The 19,271-nt window shown below is 39.5% G+C and overlaps 1 protein-coding gene across 5 annotated transcripts in view; it reads right to left on the bottom strand.

The window, feature by feature from the left end:
• The window catches only part of bcas3 (BCAS3 microtubule associated cell migration factor), a 928,098-nt gene that overhangs the window by 770,251 nt on the left and 138,576 nt on the right, over positions 1 to 19,271 (bottom strand). For all 5 annotated transcript variants that reach the window (XM_073053122.1, XM_073053127.1, XM_073053125.1 and 2 more), the window contains exons 9-10: positions 14,441 to 14,517; positions 2,535 to 2,611 (exon numbers count right to left, since the gene is read on the bottom strand). In XM_073053122.1, the coding sequence (XP_072909223.1) occupies positions 2,535 to 2,611; positions 14,441 to 14,517 (154 nt within the window). The remainder of the gene's footprint in view (positions 1 to 2,534; positions 2,612 to 14,440; positions 14,518 to 19,271) is intronic.

Genomic DNA, 19,271 nt, shown 5'->3' with positions numbered 1-19,271 from the left:
ACTTTATTCCCTGTAGTGTAGGAGAATGAGGGGAGATTTGATTGAGGTGTACAAATTATGAGTGGTTTAGATAGGGTAAGTACAACCAGGCTTTTTCTACTGAAGTTGAGTAAGACTAGAATTAGAGGTCATAGGTTAAGGGCGCAAGATGAAATATTTAAGGAGAACTGAAGAGTGCGGATGAGCTGCCAGTGGAAACAGTGGATGCAGGTTCGATTTCAACATTTAAGAGAAATATGGATGAGTACATGGGTGAGAGGGGTAACGACGGATATGGTCCAAGTGCAGATCGAAAGGGCTAGGCAGGACAACTCAGCATGGACTAAAAGGGCCTGAGAGCCTGTTTCTGTGCCACAAAGCTTAAGACTACGACTCTAATTATCCCTTAATTAAGTTTGTGAGAGGCAAACAAGTAGTTTGGGTCTTAACATGAAATTTGATATTGTAAGTAGAGGAGAAGCCTGGTGTTTTCTGCTCTGACTCTCAGATAAGCAATACCAACGTAAGTGAATGCCAGGATATTCTAGTCATTGCCATCCAAATCTACAATCTCACCCCACTCAGAGGACTTCCCTTTGGGCCACTGCCGAGGAGTTAAGATGTGCAAAGTTTATTTTTTTAATTGTGCATTTCAGCACGGCAAGTTCCAGTAAACCAATTATCTCTTGATGCCTGAAGCTCACATTTAATCCAGCGTTCTAGTTTCCAAGTTTAGATGTGAAGCCACTGAAGCGGCTGCAACACAAGCAGCCACCAGCTAATTTATAACTTGCACATTCATAACCAACAGTAAAATATACTTCAAATACAGATAAAAAACATGAAAACACCAATTAAAACATCATCATTACTATACTTCTTTCCCTGGATTACCATATACCCACTTTTAGAGTCATAGAACACTACAGCACAGAAATGGCCCTTCAGCCAAGCTAGTCTATTCCAGCCTAGATTTCTGCCTAGTCCCTGCACCATGACCATAGTTCTCCATGCTTGGGAGTATTGTATTCAGTTTGGTCACTCCACCATAGGAAGGATGTTGAACCTCCAAAGAGAGTACAGAGCACCAGGACGCCACCCCAGCTGGAGAACACGTCCCACAAGGAAAGGTTGAGCAAGCCAGGCATGTCTCACAGAGCAAAGGAGGATGAGAGGCAACCCGAAGGAGGTGTACAAGATGATAAAAGGCATAGATAGAATGGATTACCAGAGACCCCCTTCCCAGGATAGAGATAGGCAACATGAGTGAGCACAATTTCAAAGTGATTGGAGCAAAGTATTTCTTTATTAATACTTTGGCTCTTTATGCTAAGGCTAGCAACTATTGTCCCTCTCCAAAACTGAACTTGAGATATTGAATTATTGAAATCCATGTGATAATGTTGTTTCTGCAAATGGATTTTGATTCAGATTACATTAAGTATGGGAGAACAGAGCTACCATGCACCTGCCAACCTAGATGATTGAAGTCACAACTTTGGAAGGTTTTTGAAGAAGTATTTACCAAAGTGCACAGTAGATCATAAAGTCTGCAGCCATGGTATGGCAAGGGTGCAAATAAATATTTAAGATGGAGCATTGGTTGCTGACTAACCAGTTTTGTTTTGGATAGCATCAAACTTGGTTGAGTACTGTGGGAACTGCAAGTAGAAAGCCACACTCCTGACATACATGTGGATGGTGGAAAAGCTCGGGGGGGGGGGGGGGGTCAGTTCAGTTAACTTTCTACTTTTGTTATCAAAGTCACTATCCTCCCATTTCCCCTTTATGTTCCATCTGCTACATCTTCACCCTTTCAAAACTGGCCATATTCCCCCTGAAGCCCACCTGCAGTGCCTCACAACCCACACCCAACTCTGCATTTTCAACAAAAATATACTTATTATACGTGGTCCTTCTCAGTCAAATCACTGCTACAGATTGAAAGCAGAGGGGCCTAGTACTGATTCATGTGGCACCTCCCCAGCCTCAGATTCACAATTGCTATGTGCCAAAGGGCCTATTTCCATGCTGAATGACTCTATGTGGTGGCACAGTAGCATAACGCTGTTTTCTTTCCGTTAAATAACCTCAGTCCACAGCTAATATGATATCCAATCCCACACCATTCTCAAAGCCCAAATAATTCATATCCACTGGATTCTCTATGTACTGTACATACAATCAATTTATGCACAATATATAAGCTATCTTAAATATTTATATTAATTGTGTTTTTATTATTATTGTGTTCTATTCAGGCTGTATCAGATCCGGAGTAACAATAATTTTGTTCTCCTTTACACTGTGTACTGGAAATTACATTAAACAATCTTGAATCTTTCCTCTTTATCTATTCTCCTAGTTACATTTATGGGTTTGCAACTGACAATTAGCCACAGATTTTTAAATCTATTGCCTGAACCCAAGCCACCGTTATTGCTAAAGATATAGAGATTGCGTGAAGCTCTCTCTTATGGAAATGAACCCTGGTTTTGTCAATGTGCCAACTGCAATAAAATAACAGTAAAGGAAAGCATCGAGGTCAACCTTACCTTATTCTCAGCATAGGCAAGCCAACGGCTTCCCAGTGCTATGGGATTAGGATTTGGCCCTGGACATGGAAAACAACCTGGAAAAGAAGGAACATTAGACAGCTGTAAGAATTCTATTCCCCACAACTAAGTGACCTGGCAAGAGACTTTCTTTCAACTACTGTACATCACTCAGAAGACAAAAGGGATTGCAGATATTAAACCAAAAACAGAATTCTGAAGAACTCAGCGGGCCTTGCAGCATCTCAGAAAGAAAAAGGTATGAGTTGATGTTTCAGGACGAGACCCTGCATCAGGACACTAGGACACTCTGAACTTGGCCAGAAAGTGTTCACAATGCAATCGGGTGATTCTCTCCCCAGATAAGCTCTCTACCCTATACCTCTGTGTGTTAGTCTACACTCAGCAAATTTGCACAAACTGCAGCTTGTTGAACGTGGGCACAAATGAAACAACTGCCAGGACAACACAATTATGGCTTAAAAGTCTACACTGACTACCTCCATTATATTGGTGGTCTATTAATTAGCAGACTGCCTATTCTCAGACTACATTTTATGAAGTGTCAAAATGCTAACAACATTATTTGAAAGCTACAAAGAATTACCAAGTAAAGTACATTGTGGAAATATTTCTGACCTTTGAAGTGAATAGCACTTAGCAGAGAACTGTGTGTAATGAATATAATGGGAATATCAACAGTGAAGGATGCCATGTAAAGTGCTAGACCGGGTTAACATAATACAATATGGTCAGCATAATGTTATTACAGCACCGGCGAGCCAAGTTCAATTCCACAGCCGCCTGTAAGGAGTTTGTATGTTCTCACCATGACTTTGTGGGATTCCTCCCATATTCCAAAGACGTACGAGCTAGTAATTAGTCACATGGGTATTAATGGGTGGTACGGGCTCATTGGGCCTATTACTATACTGTACCTCTAAATAAAAATTCAAAAAGTATCCCTAGTGCAATGTCCTGGCTGGTGAATCTTCTGCACCACTGTTGTAGGGAAGCCAGAGAAAACAGTGTCTGTTAAGTGGCTATGATGCAGTGTTGACAGGTTATGAGAGAATTAGTGTGTTGCTATCCTGGTGTTTTCAAGCCAGACAATACCTATTCATATGCTATTGATTTAATTGATTAATTGTACGTTGTCTGCTTCCCTGCATCAATGCAAGAAGGATACTGTATTTATCACTTAGCAATCACTGTCACCACTGCATTCCCCCCAACCCACAAAGACCTTTTAGCTATATTCACGGCACAAGTATTCAACATTTTGATGCAAGTATCATCACCACTAAAGAGCTGTTAAATCTAAATGAGTTCATAGTTAATTAATTAATAGCTGTTGCCACGATCCACTGCACTTTTGAACGGCACATTTTCTATTTCTCAGTCTACAACTGGACCACTGGCATGATGTAATTCCCTCCCCACCCGTCATAAAAATCTCTTAAATAGAGTCCTTTAAGAGACTCTTAAGACAGGTACATGGAGCTTAGAAAGCAGAGGGCTATGCAGTAGGGAAATTCCAGGCAGCTTCTAGAGTAGGTTACATGGTTGGCACAACATTGTGGGCCGAAGGGCTTGTAATGTGATGTAGATTTTCTATGTTTCTAAATAACATCTTCCTGAACTGAACTGAAATGAGATTTAAAAAGTAGCTTCATTTGTCACATGTACATTGAAGCATACAGTGAAATGCATCGTTTGCGTCAAATCAAATCAGTGAGGATTATGTTGGGGCAGACCATAAGTGTTGCGATGTTTCCAGCACCAACGTAGCATGCTTACAACTTATTAACCCTAACTGTACATTTTTGGAATGAGGGAGAATATTAATGCTATTGTGCCATCATAAAGAGTCTTTCAGCATTGAAATAGGCCCTTTGGCACACAGCAATTGTGAACTATGTTATTGAGGCTGCATTCATTAAGCTCAGTATCTAACATTTAGGTCCCATCTAAAACAATCTGTTTCCCTTTATGTCGGCCACACTGCCCTATCATATTCATTAACAAAGTAAATTAAATACCTGATACTTAAATACCTGGGTGTGGTGTGACAACAAAAGCAAAATGGGGAAAAACAGACAGATCAGTGCCTTTAGTTTTTATGGACATCAGCCAGGTACACAATAAATGATATTTACTGATTACAGGTGGCCCCCGCTTTTCGAACGTTCGATTTACAACAACTCGCTGTTACGAAAGACTTACATTAGTACCTGTTTTCGCTAATCAAAGAAGATTTTCGCTTTTACAAAAAAAAGATGCCTGCTTTATACGTGTGTTTACCCCGAGAAAGACTACAATGACTGTGAAGCCTTGTGCGGGCAGTTGTTTGCTCATGCGTGTACGTGCCGATTTTTTTTTCTCCAAATCGATTTTGGCTGGCTGCCTTCCCGAGTTTGATGTGAAACTACACCGTACATACAATATTTCTACTTTATATAGGGTATAAATTTATCATATCATTCCTGCTGCTTTTACTATATGTTAGTGTTATTTTAGGTTTTATGTGTTACTTGCTTTGATTTGGTAGGTTTTTTTTGGGTCTGGGAACACTCAAAAATCTTTCCCATATAAATTAATGGTAATTGCTTCTTCGCTTTACGACATTTCGGATTACAAACAGTTTCATTGGAACGCTCTACCTTCGGATTGCGGGGGAAACCTGTACATAAAAGTGTACTCAAAATGTGGAAAGGAGAGTTTACTGTCTTGCTAACCTTTCAGTCTTCACATTCAACTAAAGCAACAAGGAAAGATTTGGAAATCTGACTAAGTGGAGGAAAATCTCTGAGGCGTACTATATATCATAAAAGGTCCTATAAGCAATCTCCAAAAATAAGGATATTATAAAGAATTACAACATACTTACAGAACAGAAAAACACCACTTGGCTCAAATATTTTCTGGTATTTGACTCTACTGGTACAATATTTTAGTCCTTTCTTGCTCCTGTGTTTACTCACCTTTCCCTTAAGCACAATTATATTGTTTTGTATTTTAGTTCCCTTAAGTCATGTCACAGGATACTCATATACATGTGTTGAGCATAATCGCGTGACATTTCTTCTTTCATATCTCAGTCATGTCAACTTTTACAGTTAGATGAGCAAGTGATATGCTGTAGTGTTGGAGGCATAAATGGAAAATTCTGATGGGTGCAAAAACACTATCAAGGAGAAGGCTCTGAGTCTGGAAGGAATGTGGCAAGATGATGTAAAGCACAAGGCTGCAGAGAGAGAAACTGCAAAGAACAAAAGAGATTTTTTTTTGGATAGAATTGATTTTATGTATAAATTTCAGGAGCAGGAATGGTTTATATTATTGGACTTAACTCGTAAAGAGATCCTTAGAAAAATAGTAATTTTCTAAATGCACTTACTGAAATACAACAGCTTTGTATCTCTACAGAGAACACCAAATCCACTTTATCTGACACACAAAAATGTATACAATGCTGAAACTTAAATATAGGTTAATGCTACCCTAAAGGCAATTACTTCCAGACAGATGCATGCTAATTACTGTTGGCAAATACAAATAATGGGTATTTGATAAGTAACGTGAGCAGTTGGTGGCAGGAGAGGAAGGGGAGGTAGAAATCAAATTTACTGTACATCATCCTGCTAAATGGGCAAAGTTAATCAAATTCTCCCTGACTAATCGCATGACTGCACAACAGCATATTTTATTTAGTTTTTGTTTTATTTTGCTGATCTGCATATTTGGGTGAGAGATTTATTAAATAGATTCTGGGTAAAATGGGGTCATATTGTACGGAGTTTCAAGGGAAGGCAGTTCAAGATGCTATGAGCCTACTTAACTAAGGGCAATGATTTCAGGTAAAAAAAAATTCTACCATTTAGGATGGAGAAAGGAAAAAGTTCTTGAGCCTGAAGGTTACGAATCTGTGGAATTCTCAATTCCAGAGAGAACCATGTTCAGTTATTGAACTTTTGACACCAAGGAATTAATTTAGTAAATTGATTTATTATTAGCCCATATACCAAAGATTATTGAAAAACTTGTCTTGTGTACCATGCAGATTATTTCATTACAACAGCGCACTGAGGTAGCACAAGGTAAAAACAATAACAGAATGCATCATAAAGTCTAACGGCTACAGAGAAAGGTGTAGACAATAAGGTGTAAGGCCAAAATGAGGCAGATGGTGAGGTCAAGGGTGCACATATTAAACTAGAGGACCAAATAGTTCTATAACAGCAGGGTAGAAGCTGTCTTTGAACCCAGTAGCATATGCTTTCAGGCTTCTGCCCAGTGGAAGAGGGCAGAACCCAGACCCTTCCGGGTGAGTATGGTCTTTGATTATGTTGGCTGCTATAATGAGGCAGTGAGAAATGCAGACAATGTCCATGGAAAGGAGGGTGGTTTTCATACGTGCTGAACGGTCTACAACTTTCTGAAGTCATGAGCAAAGCAATTGCCATAACAAATTGTGATGCATCCGGATAGGATGCCTTCTACATTGCATCATTATAAAATTGGCAAAGGGACAAAGGGGACATGCCAGGTTTCTTCAGCCTCCTGAAGAAATAGAAGCACCAGTGAACCTTCTCGGCTGTGGTACCCATGTGGTTGGACCAGTTCAAGCTAGTGATGATGTCCAATCCTAGAAACTTCCTTTCAACCCTCTTTTCAAACAGAAAAATGGAACTGAGGTAGATTAGCGTTGCTCTTATTTGCAGGGATGGGCAGGCTTGAGAAAAGCTCACTTCCATTCCTGCTCCCCTTTCTCAGGTTTTAATTGGACTATTTTGGGATGACATTATAACAATTAACAAGTTCTATTAATTTGTTTGCTTTTCAGGACTGGGCTTCACTGGCAATGCCATTCCCCACCATCCTGAGAGAGTGGCAGGTGACCATAAAGATGAAAGATTAGCTTTGTTTGTTAAATGTATCAAATAAATCATCAACACATACAGTGAAATGCTTTGTTTGAGTTAACACAGTTCAAGGATATTCTGGAGACAAGTGACACCACGTTTCCAGAGCCAACACAGTAAGCCCACATCTCACTAATCCTAACTGTGCCCAAACATCTTTGGAATGTGGGAGGATTGGCTATCTGCTGTCCTACTGATGAAAATTATTCTTTTGTACTGTTCAGGTGCTGGTTTTCAGGATTTAGCTTCAGCAATGATGAAGAAATAGAAATATGTCTCCAAGTCAGGATGGTTGCCATCCAAAGGGGAACTTGCATTTGATGTTCTTTAATTCTTAATACAGTATTACAGGATGCAGGTTTGAGGAGCGCTTTCATCATAGTCTTGGTGAGTGACTGCAGTGCACTGGGGTGGAGGGATGTGTGTTTAGGGTGGTAGATGCAGTATCAGTCAAAAGGGTGACATTGTGCCAGATAGTGTTGAATTTTTTCAAAGCTGTTATCCAAGTAAAATCACAATTGTTACTTATGCTTGTGTAAGGCTTTGGGTGTCAGGAGTTACGTCCCATTATATGGTGATGCTAGAAAATTAGTGAACCCTCTAGAATTTTCTCTATTTCTGCATAAATAGGACCTCAAATGTGATCAGATCTTCACACAAGTCCTAAAACTAGATAAAGAGAACCCAATTAAATAAGTAACACAAAAAAATTATACTTGTTCATTTATTTATGGAGAAAAAATGATCCAGTCTTACGTATATTTCTTGTAAAAAGGTGAACCTTTGTTTTCAGTAACTGGTGTGACCCCCTTGTACAGCAATAACTTCAACCAAACGTTTCCAGTAACTGTTGACCAGACCTACACATCAGCTTGGAGGAATTTTAGGCCACTTCTCCTTACAAAAGTGCTTCAACTCTTGGGTGTTGGTGGGTTTCCTTGCATTAACTGCTTGCATCAGGTTGTCCTTCCACAACATTTCTATAGGATTAAGGTCAGGACTGACTCAGCCATTCCAAATCATAAATTTTCTTCTTTTTAAACCATTCTGTTGTTGATTTACTCTCATCTTTTAGATCATTGCCTTGTTGCATTATCCAACTTTTATTAAGCTTCAGGTGACAGACTGCTACCCTGACATTCTCCCGTAATATGTCTTGATACAGTTTTTAATTCATTGTCCTCTCGACGATTGCAAGCTGTCCAGGCCCTGAGGCAGCAAAGCAGCCCCAAACCATGATGTTCCTTCCACCATGCTTCACAGTTGGGATGAGGTTTTAGTGTTGGTGTAAAGTGCTCTTTTTCCCCCAAACATAACAATGTGCTTTTCTGCCAAAAAGTTCAACTTCTGTCTCATCTATCCACAGAACATTGCCCCAGAAGCATTGTAGAACATCCAGGTGGTCTTTTGCAAACTTGAGATGATGCAGCAATGTTTTTGTTTGGAGAGCAGTAGTTTCCTTCCATAAACACCATTCTTGTTCAGTGATTTTCTTACAGTTGACACATGAACAGAGGCTTTAGCGAGTTCTAGAGATTTCTGTGAGTCTTTTGCTGTTACCCTTGGGTTCTTTTTTCACCTCCCTCAGCATTGCACATTGTGCTCTTGGTGTGATCTTTGCAGGGAGAGTAGCAACAGTACTGAGTTTCCTCCACTTGTAGACAATTTCTCTTACTGTGGACTGATGGAACACTCAGGTCTTTAGAAATGCTTTTGCAGGTTTTTCTAGCTTGATGCATCTCTACAATTCTTCTTCTAAGGTCCTCTGAAAGTTGTTTTGATCGAGGCATGGTGCACATAAAGACATCTTTCTTGAGAACAGAAGGCTCTGAAAGTAACCTGATTTTGTGTGTCTTTTTTATAGGCAGGGCATCTCTACAACCCACACCTCCAATCTCATCTCATTGATTGGAACACTTGACTCCAAAATAACTTTTGTAGAAGGCATTATCCCAGATGTTCACATACTTCTTCTAACAAATACATGTAATATTGGATCATCTTTCTCAATAAATAATTTAACAAGTGTAATGTTTTTGCATTACTTATTTAATTGGGTTCTCTTTATCTAGTTTTAGGACTTATGTGAAGATCTGATTACAATTTAGGTCATACTTAAGCAGAAATAGATAAAATTCCACAGGGTTCACAAAGTTTCCAGCACCACTGTAGGATACCCAATCTCTGACCTTGTTTGTGACCACTGATCCCATGTGACTGGTCTACTTGAGTGTCTAGTCACTGGTGAACCTATAATATTTAAGGTGGAGGATCAATAACAGCACCCTTTCCTCTTTTCCTTTATAATCATTCTTGAATGATGCCTGTATGATTCTTGAATTATGAGGTTACCTGTAAGCAGACAAATTTCAAAGTGTATAATTTATACATTTGTTGATAATAAATGTGCTTTGAATCTTTGAAACTAATGGATATAATGCAAATTAAATGAATTCCTTCATTAGGGAAGAAGTATCTTTGGTAATGGGTGGAAAGATTAAGAAATGGAAAATATTTCATTCAGACTGCAGCTGTGTTTTTACAAAGTAATTAGGTACAGTATAAGACTGACTTCACAAAACAAAGACAAACTGAAAATAGATTAAAAAATAAATGAGATAATATTGAGGGAAATATAGGAACCCGATGGTCAGACTGCTATATTGGCATGAAGATTTTTCTAATGTAAATTTAAGCAGTTAAGGTTAATGGAAATGCAGTGTGACAAAAGCATCATAATAAGGATTTTAAAAACATTTAAAAAGCAAGCTGACCCTGTTGGGACTTGTCTGTGGAGTGGAAGAATGCTTGGGTTAATAGTAACTAAGGTTAATTAACAAGGTCAAATAAAAAGGAGCAGGGTTTCAGCAGAGTGACAATGGTTGGAGCAGCAATTGTGTGAGCAGACTGTGTAAAGAGTAGTCATGCTTTGGCTCAACAGGTTTGGATAAGAACAGGCACAGGCTAGAACTTAAATTTGAGAAGTTAGAGGCATAACAAATGTAGGCAGAATGGTAGTTCAGGCAGTGGAAAGCTCCTCCTGTGAGATGTGGGATTTCAGGGTGCAGTACCTAATGGTCACATCTGTAGAAAGTGCACCCAACCAGCTCCTGACTGACAAGGTCAAGGAACTGGAGCTGAAGCTGATTACACTCAGAACCATCCAGGAGGCTGAAAACTTCATAGACAAGTCTTTTTCTAAGGTAGTCACACCCAGAATTCAGGCTTCAGATAATAGATAGGTGACAACCGGGAGAAGTAAGGGGAGTAAGCAGTGAGTTCAGGGTTCCCTTGACGCCACTGCCCTCAGCACTAAGTATACCTCTCTGGATACTGCTGAAGGGATGACCTATCTGGGCACAGCGACAGCAATCAGGTACAGCGGTAGTGATAGGAGATTCAATAGTTAAAGGGATGGACAGCATATTCTGTGGCCGCAAAAGAGAAGCCAGGATAGTGTGTTGCTGCCTCACAGGTGCTAGGGTCCAGGATATCTCACAGCAGCTGCAGAAGATTCTCAGGAGGGAGGGTCAACAGCCGGAGATTGTGGTGCACATTGGTACCAATGACATAAGTGGAAAGGGAGAAGAGGCCCTGTACAGTGAGTATAGGGAGTTAGGAAAAAGGTTAAAGAAGGCTGAATAACAGGATCTCTAAGGTAGTAATCACTGGATTATTCCCACTACCATCTGCTAGTCAGGGCAGGAATAGGATGATGGTACAGATGAATGAGTGACTAAGGAAGTGGTACAGGAGGCATAGTTTCATATTTCTGGATCATTGGGATCTCTTCTGGGGAAAGTATGACTGTACAAAAAGGACAGGTTACACCTGAACCCCCAAGGGGAACCAATATCCTTGCAGACAGGTTAGCTAGAGCAGCTGGGAAGGGTTTAAACTTATTTGGCAGGAATATGGGAACTGGAATAAAAGGATGGGGTGTTGGTATACAAGTCAATGTAGCATGAGGTAAGACTGTGAGGAAGGACAGGCAAATGATAGGGAAAAACTTCAGTTAGTGGGGTGGGTGAGGTGAAGTGTAACATGGGAGCAAAATTGAAAAGGATGATGAATACAGGACTGAAGGCGTTATATTTGAATGCACGCAGTATACAAAATAAGATAGATGATCTGGTAGCGGAGCTAGCAAGTATGACTTTGTGGGCATTACTGAGAAGTGGCTGAAAATAGATCATAGCTGGCCGCTTAACATCCAAGGTTAAGCACTGTATCAAAAGAACAGGCAGGTAGGCAGAGGATATGGGGTGGCTCTGTTGGTAAAATATGAAATATAAAATATGAAATCAAATCCTTAGAAAGAGGTGACAAAGGATCAGAAGAAGTAAAATCTTTGTGGGCAGAGATATAATTGGTTTGTAATAAGGACAATTTTGCAAAATTAGTGGGAAGTTAGAGGATTGAGTAGGTTTTAAAAAACAACAGAAAGCAACTAAAAAATCCATAAGGAGAGGAAAGATGAAATATGAAGGTATGCTTGCCAAAAATATCAAAGAGGATGCGAAAGGTTTTTTCATGTATATAAGGAGTGAAAATGAGGCAAGGGCGAATATTGGACTGCTGAAAATGGACGCTGGAAAGGTAGTAATGGGGGGGGGGGGGACAAAGAAATGGCAGATAAACTTAATATTTTGATACTGCTTGCCAAATCTCTTAAAATCACTAACTGTCAAGGTCAGTAAAATAGTTTAATCATGGTGGGCAAGCTCAGTGACCTGCAGATAGGCACTGTTGCCTAACCTCTCCACACATGACCTCATCAAATGTTAACAAATAAATCCAAGAAACAATACAGGAACATACAGCCTCACAGCACAATGCCTGCAATTGTTACAGTTGTGACTTGAAGGCAACAGATATTAATTCAGCTCTGAGGATATTATTTATGTAACTTTGATTCAGAGTGTTTTAAGTCATCACTGCTGTTGTGATTCCTAACTGATCAGCATAAGTCTAAGATCAGAAGCTTGTCTTTGAATCAGGAAGCTTCATACAAAGCCTGTGTACATATCGAAGGTCCAGAGTCAGGTACACGGCCACATATCAGAGATCCCAACAATGATCTCCTGCCCCTAAATCTCTATGATTTGCTACAACTCTTCCCCCCTTCGAACCCAGGCTCTCCAATCTCGCTAATCTCTTAAAGAATTTTGCATAACTTTTTAAATGTACCATTCTATTCAAAGGTAGAATATAAGAAGAATTATGTCATTGGAGAGAATTAGCACAGCCTGTTCATACTCAAGCCAGGCTTCTGTTGTCTCTCTATTGATGCAGACTGACCTGCTGAGTTCCTCCAGCATTTTGTGTATGTTGCTTCAGATTTCCAACATCAGTTGAATCTCATGAGTTTATATATATCAGAACTTCATAACTTTTCAAAACTACCAGGATTTAGTTCAGTACTAGTCATGACTACTACAGTGTAACTGTTTTAACATACAAACACTCTCATGACTCAAAATGTTCAAAGTGGATAAGTGCACACAATCCACAAATAAACAACACAAAAATATTAATTTCCACTCTAATTTTAATGCAAATGAAAATAAAATGAAATCTGCAGATTACTGGGAAATAAAACCAAAAACTGACAGAAACACTCAGTGCGCCAAGTAGCATCTAGCATGAGAAACAATTAACACTTGAGATCTAAAACCCTTGATAGGAACCAAAAAACAGAGGAACAAATTAGTATAGGTTCTGGCTAACTCTGCTAACTTGTTCCTCTCCTAACCAATTATAATGAAAAATAAGACCATAAGAGATGGGAGCTGAATTAGGCCATTTAGCCCACTGAGTCTGTCTGCTTCACCATACCCCCATCTTCTTCCTGTAACCTTTAACTCCCTTAACAATAAAGAACCTATCGATCTCTGCCTTAAATACAAATAATAGCTTGGTCTCCACAGATCTCTGTGACATAGAATTACATATATGCACCACCTCCCGGCTGAAGAAATTCCTCCTCATCTCAGTTCTAAAGGGATGTACATCCCTTTATTCTGAGGCTCTGTCCTCAAATCCCAGACTTTCCTACTAATGGAAGCATCCTCTCCACACCCACTCAATCCAGGTCTTTCAATATCCAGTCTCCCCTCATCCTTTTGAACTCCATTATAATCAGGCCCAGAGATGTCAAACTCTCCTCATACATTAAGCATTTCATTCCTGGGTTATCCTTGTGAATCTCCTCTAAACCCTCTTCAGTGCTATAATATCTTTATACAGGCCTTATGCAGTCTGACCTATGTCTTGTAAAGCTTCAGCAGGTCATCCTTGCTTTTATATTCTTGGCCTCTCAAAATGAATTCTAACTTGCAATTTGCCTTCCTTGCTACCGACGAAACCCATATGTTAAGGGGATTCTAAACCAGGACTCCCAAATCCCTTTGCACTTCCAATTTCTGAATTCTCTTCCCATTTAAAAAACAGTCTTTGTCTTTACTCTTCTTCCCAAAGTGCATTACCCCACACTTCCCTATGCTGTATTCCATTTGCCACTTCTTTGCCCACTCTCCTAACCTGTCCAAGTCCTTCTGCAGACTCCCTGCCTCCGCAATGCTACTTCTCCCACTACCTATTATGCTATCCTCTGCAAACTTTGCCACAGTACCATCACCCTGGATCCCGAACCTGAAACATTAATTGTTTGTCTCTCTACAGATGCTGCCTGACCTGCTGAATGTTGTCAGCATTTTCTGTTCTTATTCCACTTTTATCTACCGTTATGGTAGAATGCAGAAGAGGTTTGCAGAACTATACATGCAAGATCTTTAATTTGTACAACCCAGACCAACACTTATTCTTGCAGATAGCTATCTATAAATCCAAATCAAATCAGTCTGTGTCGCCACAATCCAATTCCAAGGGATCAAAAATCGCAGCATAAAATGTAGAGATATTGTGAAATCACTTGAAAAGTATTTTGCAATGTGCACACATACATGCAGTGGTACGTACTTGTGACAAAGAACTTTTTAGCGAAAGTGTAGCTATCAAAAGTGGCAATCTTCTCCTGTAATACAACTACCAAGACCCTGAGGAAAAAAAGAAACAAAAAAACAAGTCAGGAAATGCTGCTTGTATCATCTTCCTCTATCATTCCTGAAAATAAACATCTTAGATTGAGCATGTTTAGCATGCTGCACTATAAGATTCAAATTTTAAAACTGATTTTCAAAGTCAATATTAATTGAGTTAAAACTAGTAAAAAATACTGCCATCGGTAGGAGTGGGTCTCCAATGTGATGTTATCAATCAATACTCTTTAACACTGAGAAGAAAGAATTCTTAGTGAGAGTGCTTCAATTTAAGAGATGCCATCTTTTGGACAAAAAGTTAAACTTAGCCCCACAGAATTTCACAACACAGCAGGCCATTTAGCACATTAGACCATATGACACAGGAGCAAAATTAGGCCATTCAGCCCATAATTCCGTACTGCCATTTCATCGTGGCTTATTTATTATCTCCCTCAACCACATTCTCCTGCCTTCTCCCCATAACCTTTGACACCCTGACTAATCAAGAACCTAACAAACTCTGCTTTTCGTTATGAACTTCAGAGGAGTGTAGGGAAATAGCAAGCAGCTCTGGCATACTTTCCAAGAAACATTCAGCAACCAAGTTGATCTATTCTTCTTTCCAATCTTCTTCTTCATCGACTATATTCTTCATGTATAACAACAGACTGAGAATTAATAAATGGCCTTCAGAACCCCCTGTGCTAATTTCACTGCCAGTTAGCCATCACAGCAAATTGTTAATGTTGCAATATAAATGATGGTAGAAATATTAAATTCAGTTTTTGGCTGGTAGTACTGCTGCTTTTCCTAAAACAACTGTCTGTACTGGCTCTGCACGTCCTTTCACTTCTGCTAATTGATCATCCATACCCTAAGTATGAACTTAACTTCTTCACTTGATCCTCTTGACATCGACCTCTCCCCATCCTCTTCCCCTGCTGCTTTGTAAGAATCTATCTCTCTGTCTCCCAGCCCTAATATCACTCCCCCATTCTTGGCTACCTATTTCCAATTTCTTAATCTCATTTAACTCACTTAATACATTAATCCTTGAACTCACCCTTAGTTCTCTCTACTCTCCCAAGAGAATGCAAAAGTTCCCATGGCCTTAGAACACAGTGTAGCAGAGCAGAGGAACAGATACTTCAGCTCACAATGCTTTGCCAAACTAATTCAATTAGTAATCAAATGTCCAACTAAACCAAATCCTCCAGCCTACAAAATTTTCAAATCTTTCTAGTTCCTGCGCATTCATGAACACGTCTTGAACACCGTTACTGCATTTGCCTCCACCCCCACCCTGGGCAGCACATTTCAGGTTCCCCACCATTCTCTGTGCAAAATTACTTGCTGCAATCTCTTTTGAACTTAACACCACTCACCTTAAATGAATACCCTCTGGTATTCGACTAGGAAAAAGATGCTAGCTACACACACAAAATGTTGGAGGAACTCAGCAGGTCAGTCAGCATCAATGGAAAAGAGTACAATCAATGTTTCAGGCCCAGACATTTCAGCAGAACTGCAACGTTGACTGTATTCTTTTCCATAGATGCTGCCTGGCCCGCTGAGTTCCTCCAGCATTTTGAGTGTGTTGCTTGGTTTTCCAGTATCTACAGATTTTCTCTTGTTTGTGAATGGATGCTAGCTGTTCACTCTATCTATGCCTCTCTTAATCTTCTTAAACTCAGTCAGATCTCCCTAACCTCCAGTCTCCACCACTCCAGAGAAAACAACCTAAGTTTGTCCAGCTTCTCCTTATAGCACAATGAATCCCATAGCATATCAAACTTCCTCCTGTAAGGTCACATCTCAACCACCTACAGTCAACCTACTGAGCCTCTACTCTGTGTCTGGAATCACAGACCAGGGAGCAAGCTGTGCTTGGAACTGGGAACTACAACAACAATGGATCAGAAATTGATCCTTATAATTCTAGTAACAGGACAGACTGGGTCTGGAATAGGGAATCACAGAGTAGGCAGGGCCCAGAATCAAGGACCAGCAACGAAGCTAGAAATGGAAAAGGGACCATGGACTAGGCTGTTTCTGGAATCACAAAGCCGGAAGCAGGCAGTGTCTGGAATCACAGACCAGGGAGCAAGCTGTGCTTGGAACTGGGAACTACAACAACAATGAATCAGAAATTAACCCTGCCCTACCATTATTTAATCAGCTCCTCCCTATATACCCACTGCCTTGACCATATTTATGGCAACAAAAGACATTGCTACTTTATCATATTCACCAACTGCAATGCTTCAACGTCCTATCCAAGGTCTGGCCAACTCCACCACAATACCAGACCAGGCAAACTGTGTCAGAACCCTCAGGCTCAGGCATCATTTATTGTTTTAATATTTCCTCTCTTCCACTGTTATTGAATATACCACATCTTGTTTTCCCTTGCAATATGAAAATGTAACGAGGGATTGAACATTTTATTCAGTTAACTTTTGTTGTTTTCTTGGAGTTTTTGATGATTTATTTAAAATGTCTCAACAAGTCAGGCAATGTGTGTGAACAGAGAACAGATTTAATACCTTCCATCAGTGAAGGGAAATGTCAGTCTAGTTTCTTTCATCATTCTTATATACAACAGTGTCATAATGTATCAAATAGCTTCAGGGTTACTTATAGATTTGTTTAACAATGTGCACTAAAGCAAATATCATCTAAAGCTAAAGAAAATAAGTACACTTATTAACTATTTAGAACGGTACATTCAGTGTTATTATTTAAAGTTAAAAACATGTAAATGATTATAAATGTTCTAAATTATGAAGCTAATAAGCAGACATTTTAACACACATTCCTGATATAGTGCCTGCATTTTGACTGCACCACTTTGGGGGAAGTCATGACAAATTTCTACAGAAAAGATTGGGAAGCATACCAGAGGTATTGCAGCATACCTGCCTACTGAGGCATAAAGAATTTAAAGGATGAAGAAAAAATATCAGTAATAATTAAATATGGACAAAATAATAAAAATTACAATAACAAAATTATAAAATTCTAACACAAGGGATTAGGGATAAAGCCAAGGAAGCAAAAAAAGAAAATAAATAGAAAAAGATGGACTGAAGCAGATTACAGATAAAAAAAATGGGACGACATACAAAATACAAAAAGACTCTACTGAAAGAATTTTGGAGATGGTTGATTGTTTTATATGAAAGGCAATATAATCCTTCAGTTCGAACTTTACATCAACAAATGTAATTAATTTGTACACATTCAGAAGTTAGCACATTCAGAACTATTTCCACAGAACATGAATTACTGAACTACAGTTCAAACAAACACTTCGGAAAATAATGAATCTGAAATTATGATAGGCATGCAGTATTTTAGATTGGATTTGAAATTCTGTCTCCAAAATCTAAAGACACTAAATAGAAAATATTCTTCAATTAAATTCAGCTGGACATGAGAGAAAACCAAACAAGCAAAACTCCAAACGGATCAACAGAACAGAGAATTGAAAAAACCAACAAACTTCACTGCAGGGAAAAAGACGTAAAAATGTAGGAAAACACTGCGAATCAGCAATTTGTAACAAGAAAGGAACTGAAAAATGAGAAATAAACAAAACTAAATAAACACAAGTACCATGACTCATTACAGCGGTTAAAATTCAGAAAAACAGACAGGGTTAAAACTAGGGTAAATAAGGTACATAAATTTCTCAACAACATGGAGATTCAACATTCAACAGGAAAAATATGGAAGATCTGCAGCAACAAACAATCTTCCAGAGGAACTCAGCGGGTTGAGCAGCATCTGTGGGAAGAACAGAACTGTTGATGTTTTGGGTTGAAACCCTGCATCATGCCTGCTTTCATACACCAAGGTTTAAACAGATGCAACATGACTTCCCAATTTTATATTCAGTGTCCCAATAAAAAAAAAGCAAGCATGCTCTACACTTTATTTTTAATCATCCTAGCTACTTGAGTTGCAACTTATAGGAAGCTATGGACCTGCACCTCAAGATCGCTCTGTCTTGGCATCTATTATATTTTTTTCCTTACATTTGACCTAACAAGATGGAACGCCACACACTTGTCCTAATTAAACTGCATGTGCCTATTGTTATAAACAGCCAGATCAATTGTTTGTCATCTGTATCAACAATATGGATAAGAATGCACAGGATACGGTTAGTAAGTTTGCAAATGACTATTGAGGAACTGAAGGACCTCAATCCACAAATTCCTGAAGGCAGCAGTACAGATGGACAAGATGGTGTGCCATGTATTACAACCTGGCCTGGAACTGAAAAAAGGCATCAAACCAGGTTCTTAATTTCTTCTGGGAACTGAATGAGTTTAGCCGACAGAAGCTTTTTACTCGCACACAATATCACATCACAGAGACCCAGAAAATGAAGATAGGTAACCACAAAATACTTTGCACATGTTGGGGTCAAAGCAACACACACAGCACGCTGTAGTCTCCATCCCCTTGGCTTGAAGAGCAACACCTCATATACCGTCTGGGTAGTCTCCAGGCCCTTAGCATGAACACTGAAGTCTCTAACTTCCGGTAATTCCCTCCCCATCCCAGTTTCACTCTGTCTCCTCCTCCAGCTACCTATCACCTCCCTCATGGATCCACCTCCTTCTACTACCCGTAATGCTTTCCCCTTACATTCCTTCTTCACCTTTCCTGCCTATCCCTTCCCTCACCCTTGATCTTTCCCCTTACTGGTTTTTCACCTGGCATTTACCAGCCTTCTCCTTCTCACCCTCTCCCCACCT

This window comes from Hemitrygon akajei, chromosome 8, assembly GCF_048418815.1.
Source record: "Hemitrygon akajei chromosome 8, sHemAka1.3, whole genome shotgun sequence".
NCBI lineage: Eukaryota > Metazoa > Chordata > Chondrichthyes > Myliobatiformes > Dasyatidae > Hemitrygon > Hemitrygon akajei.
The sequence above is the reverse complement of the archived record's forward strand: the minus strand, read 5'-3'. Positions and strand labels throughout refer to the sequence as shown.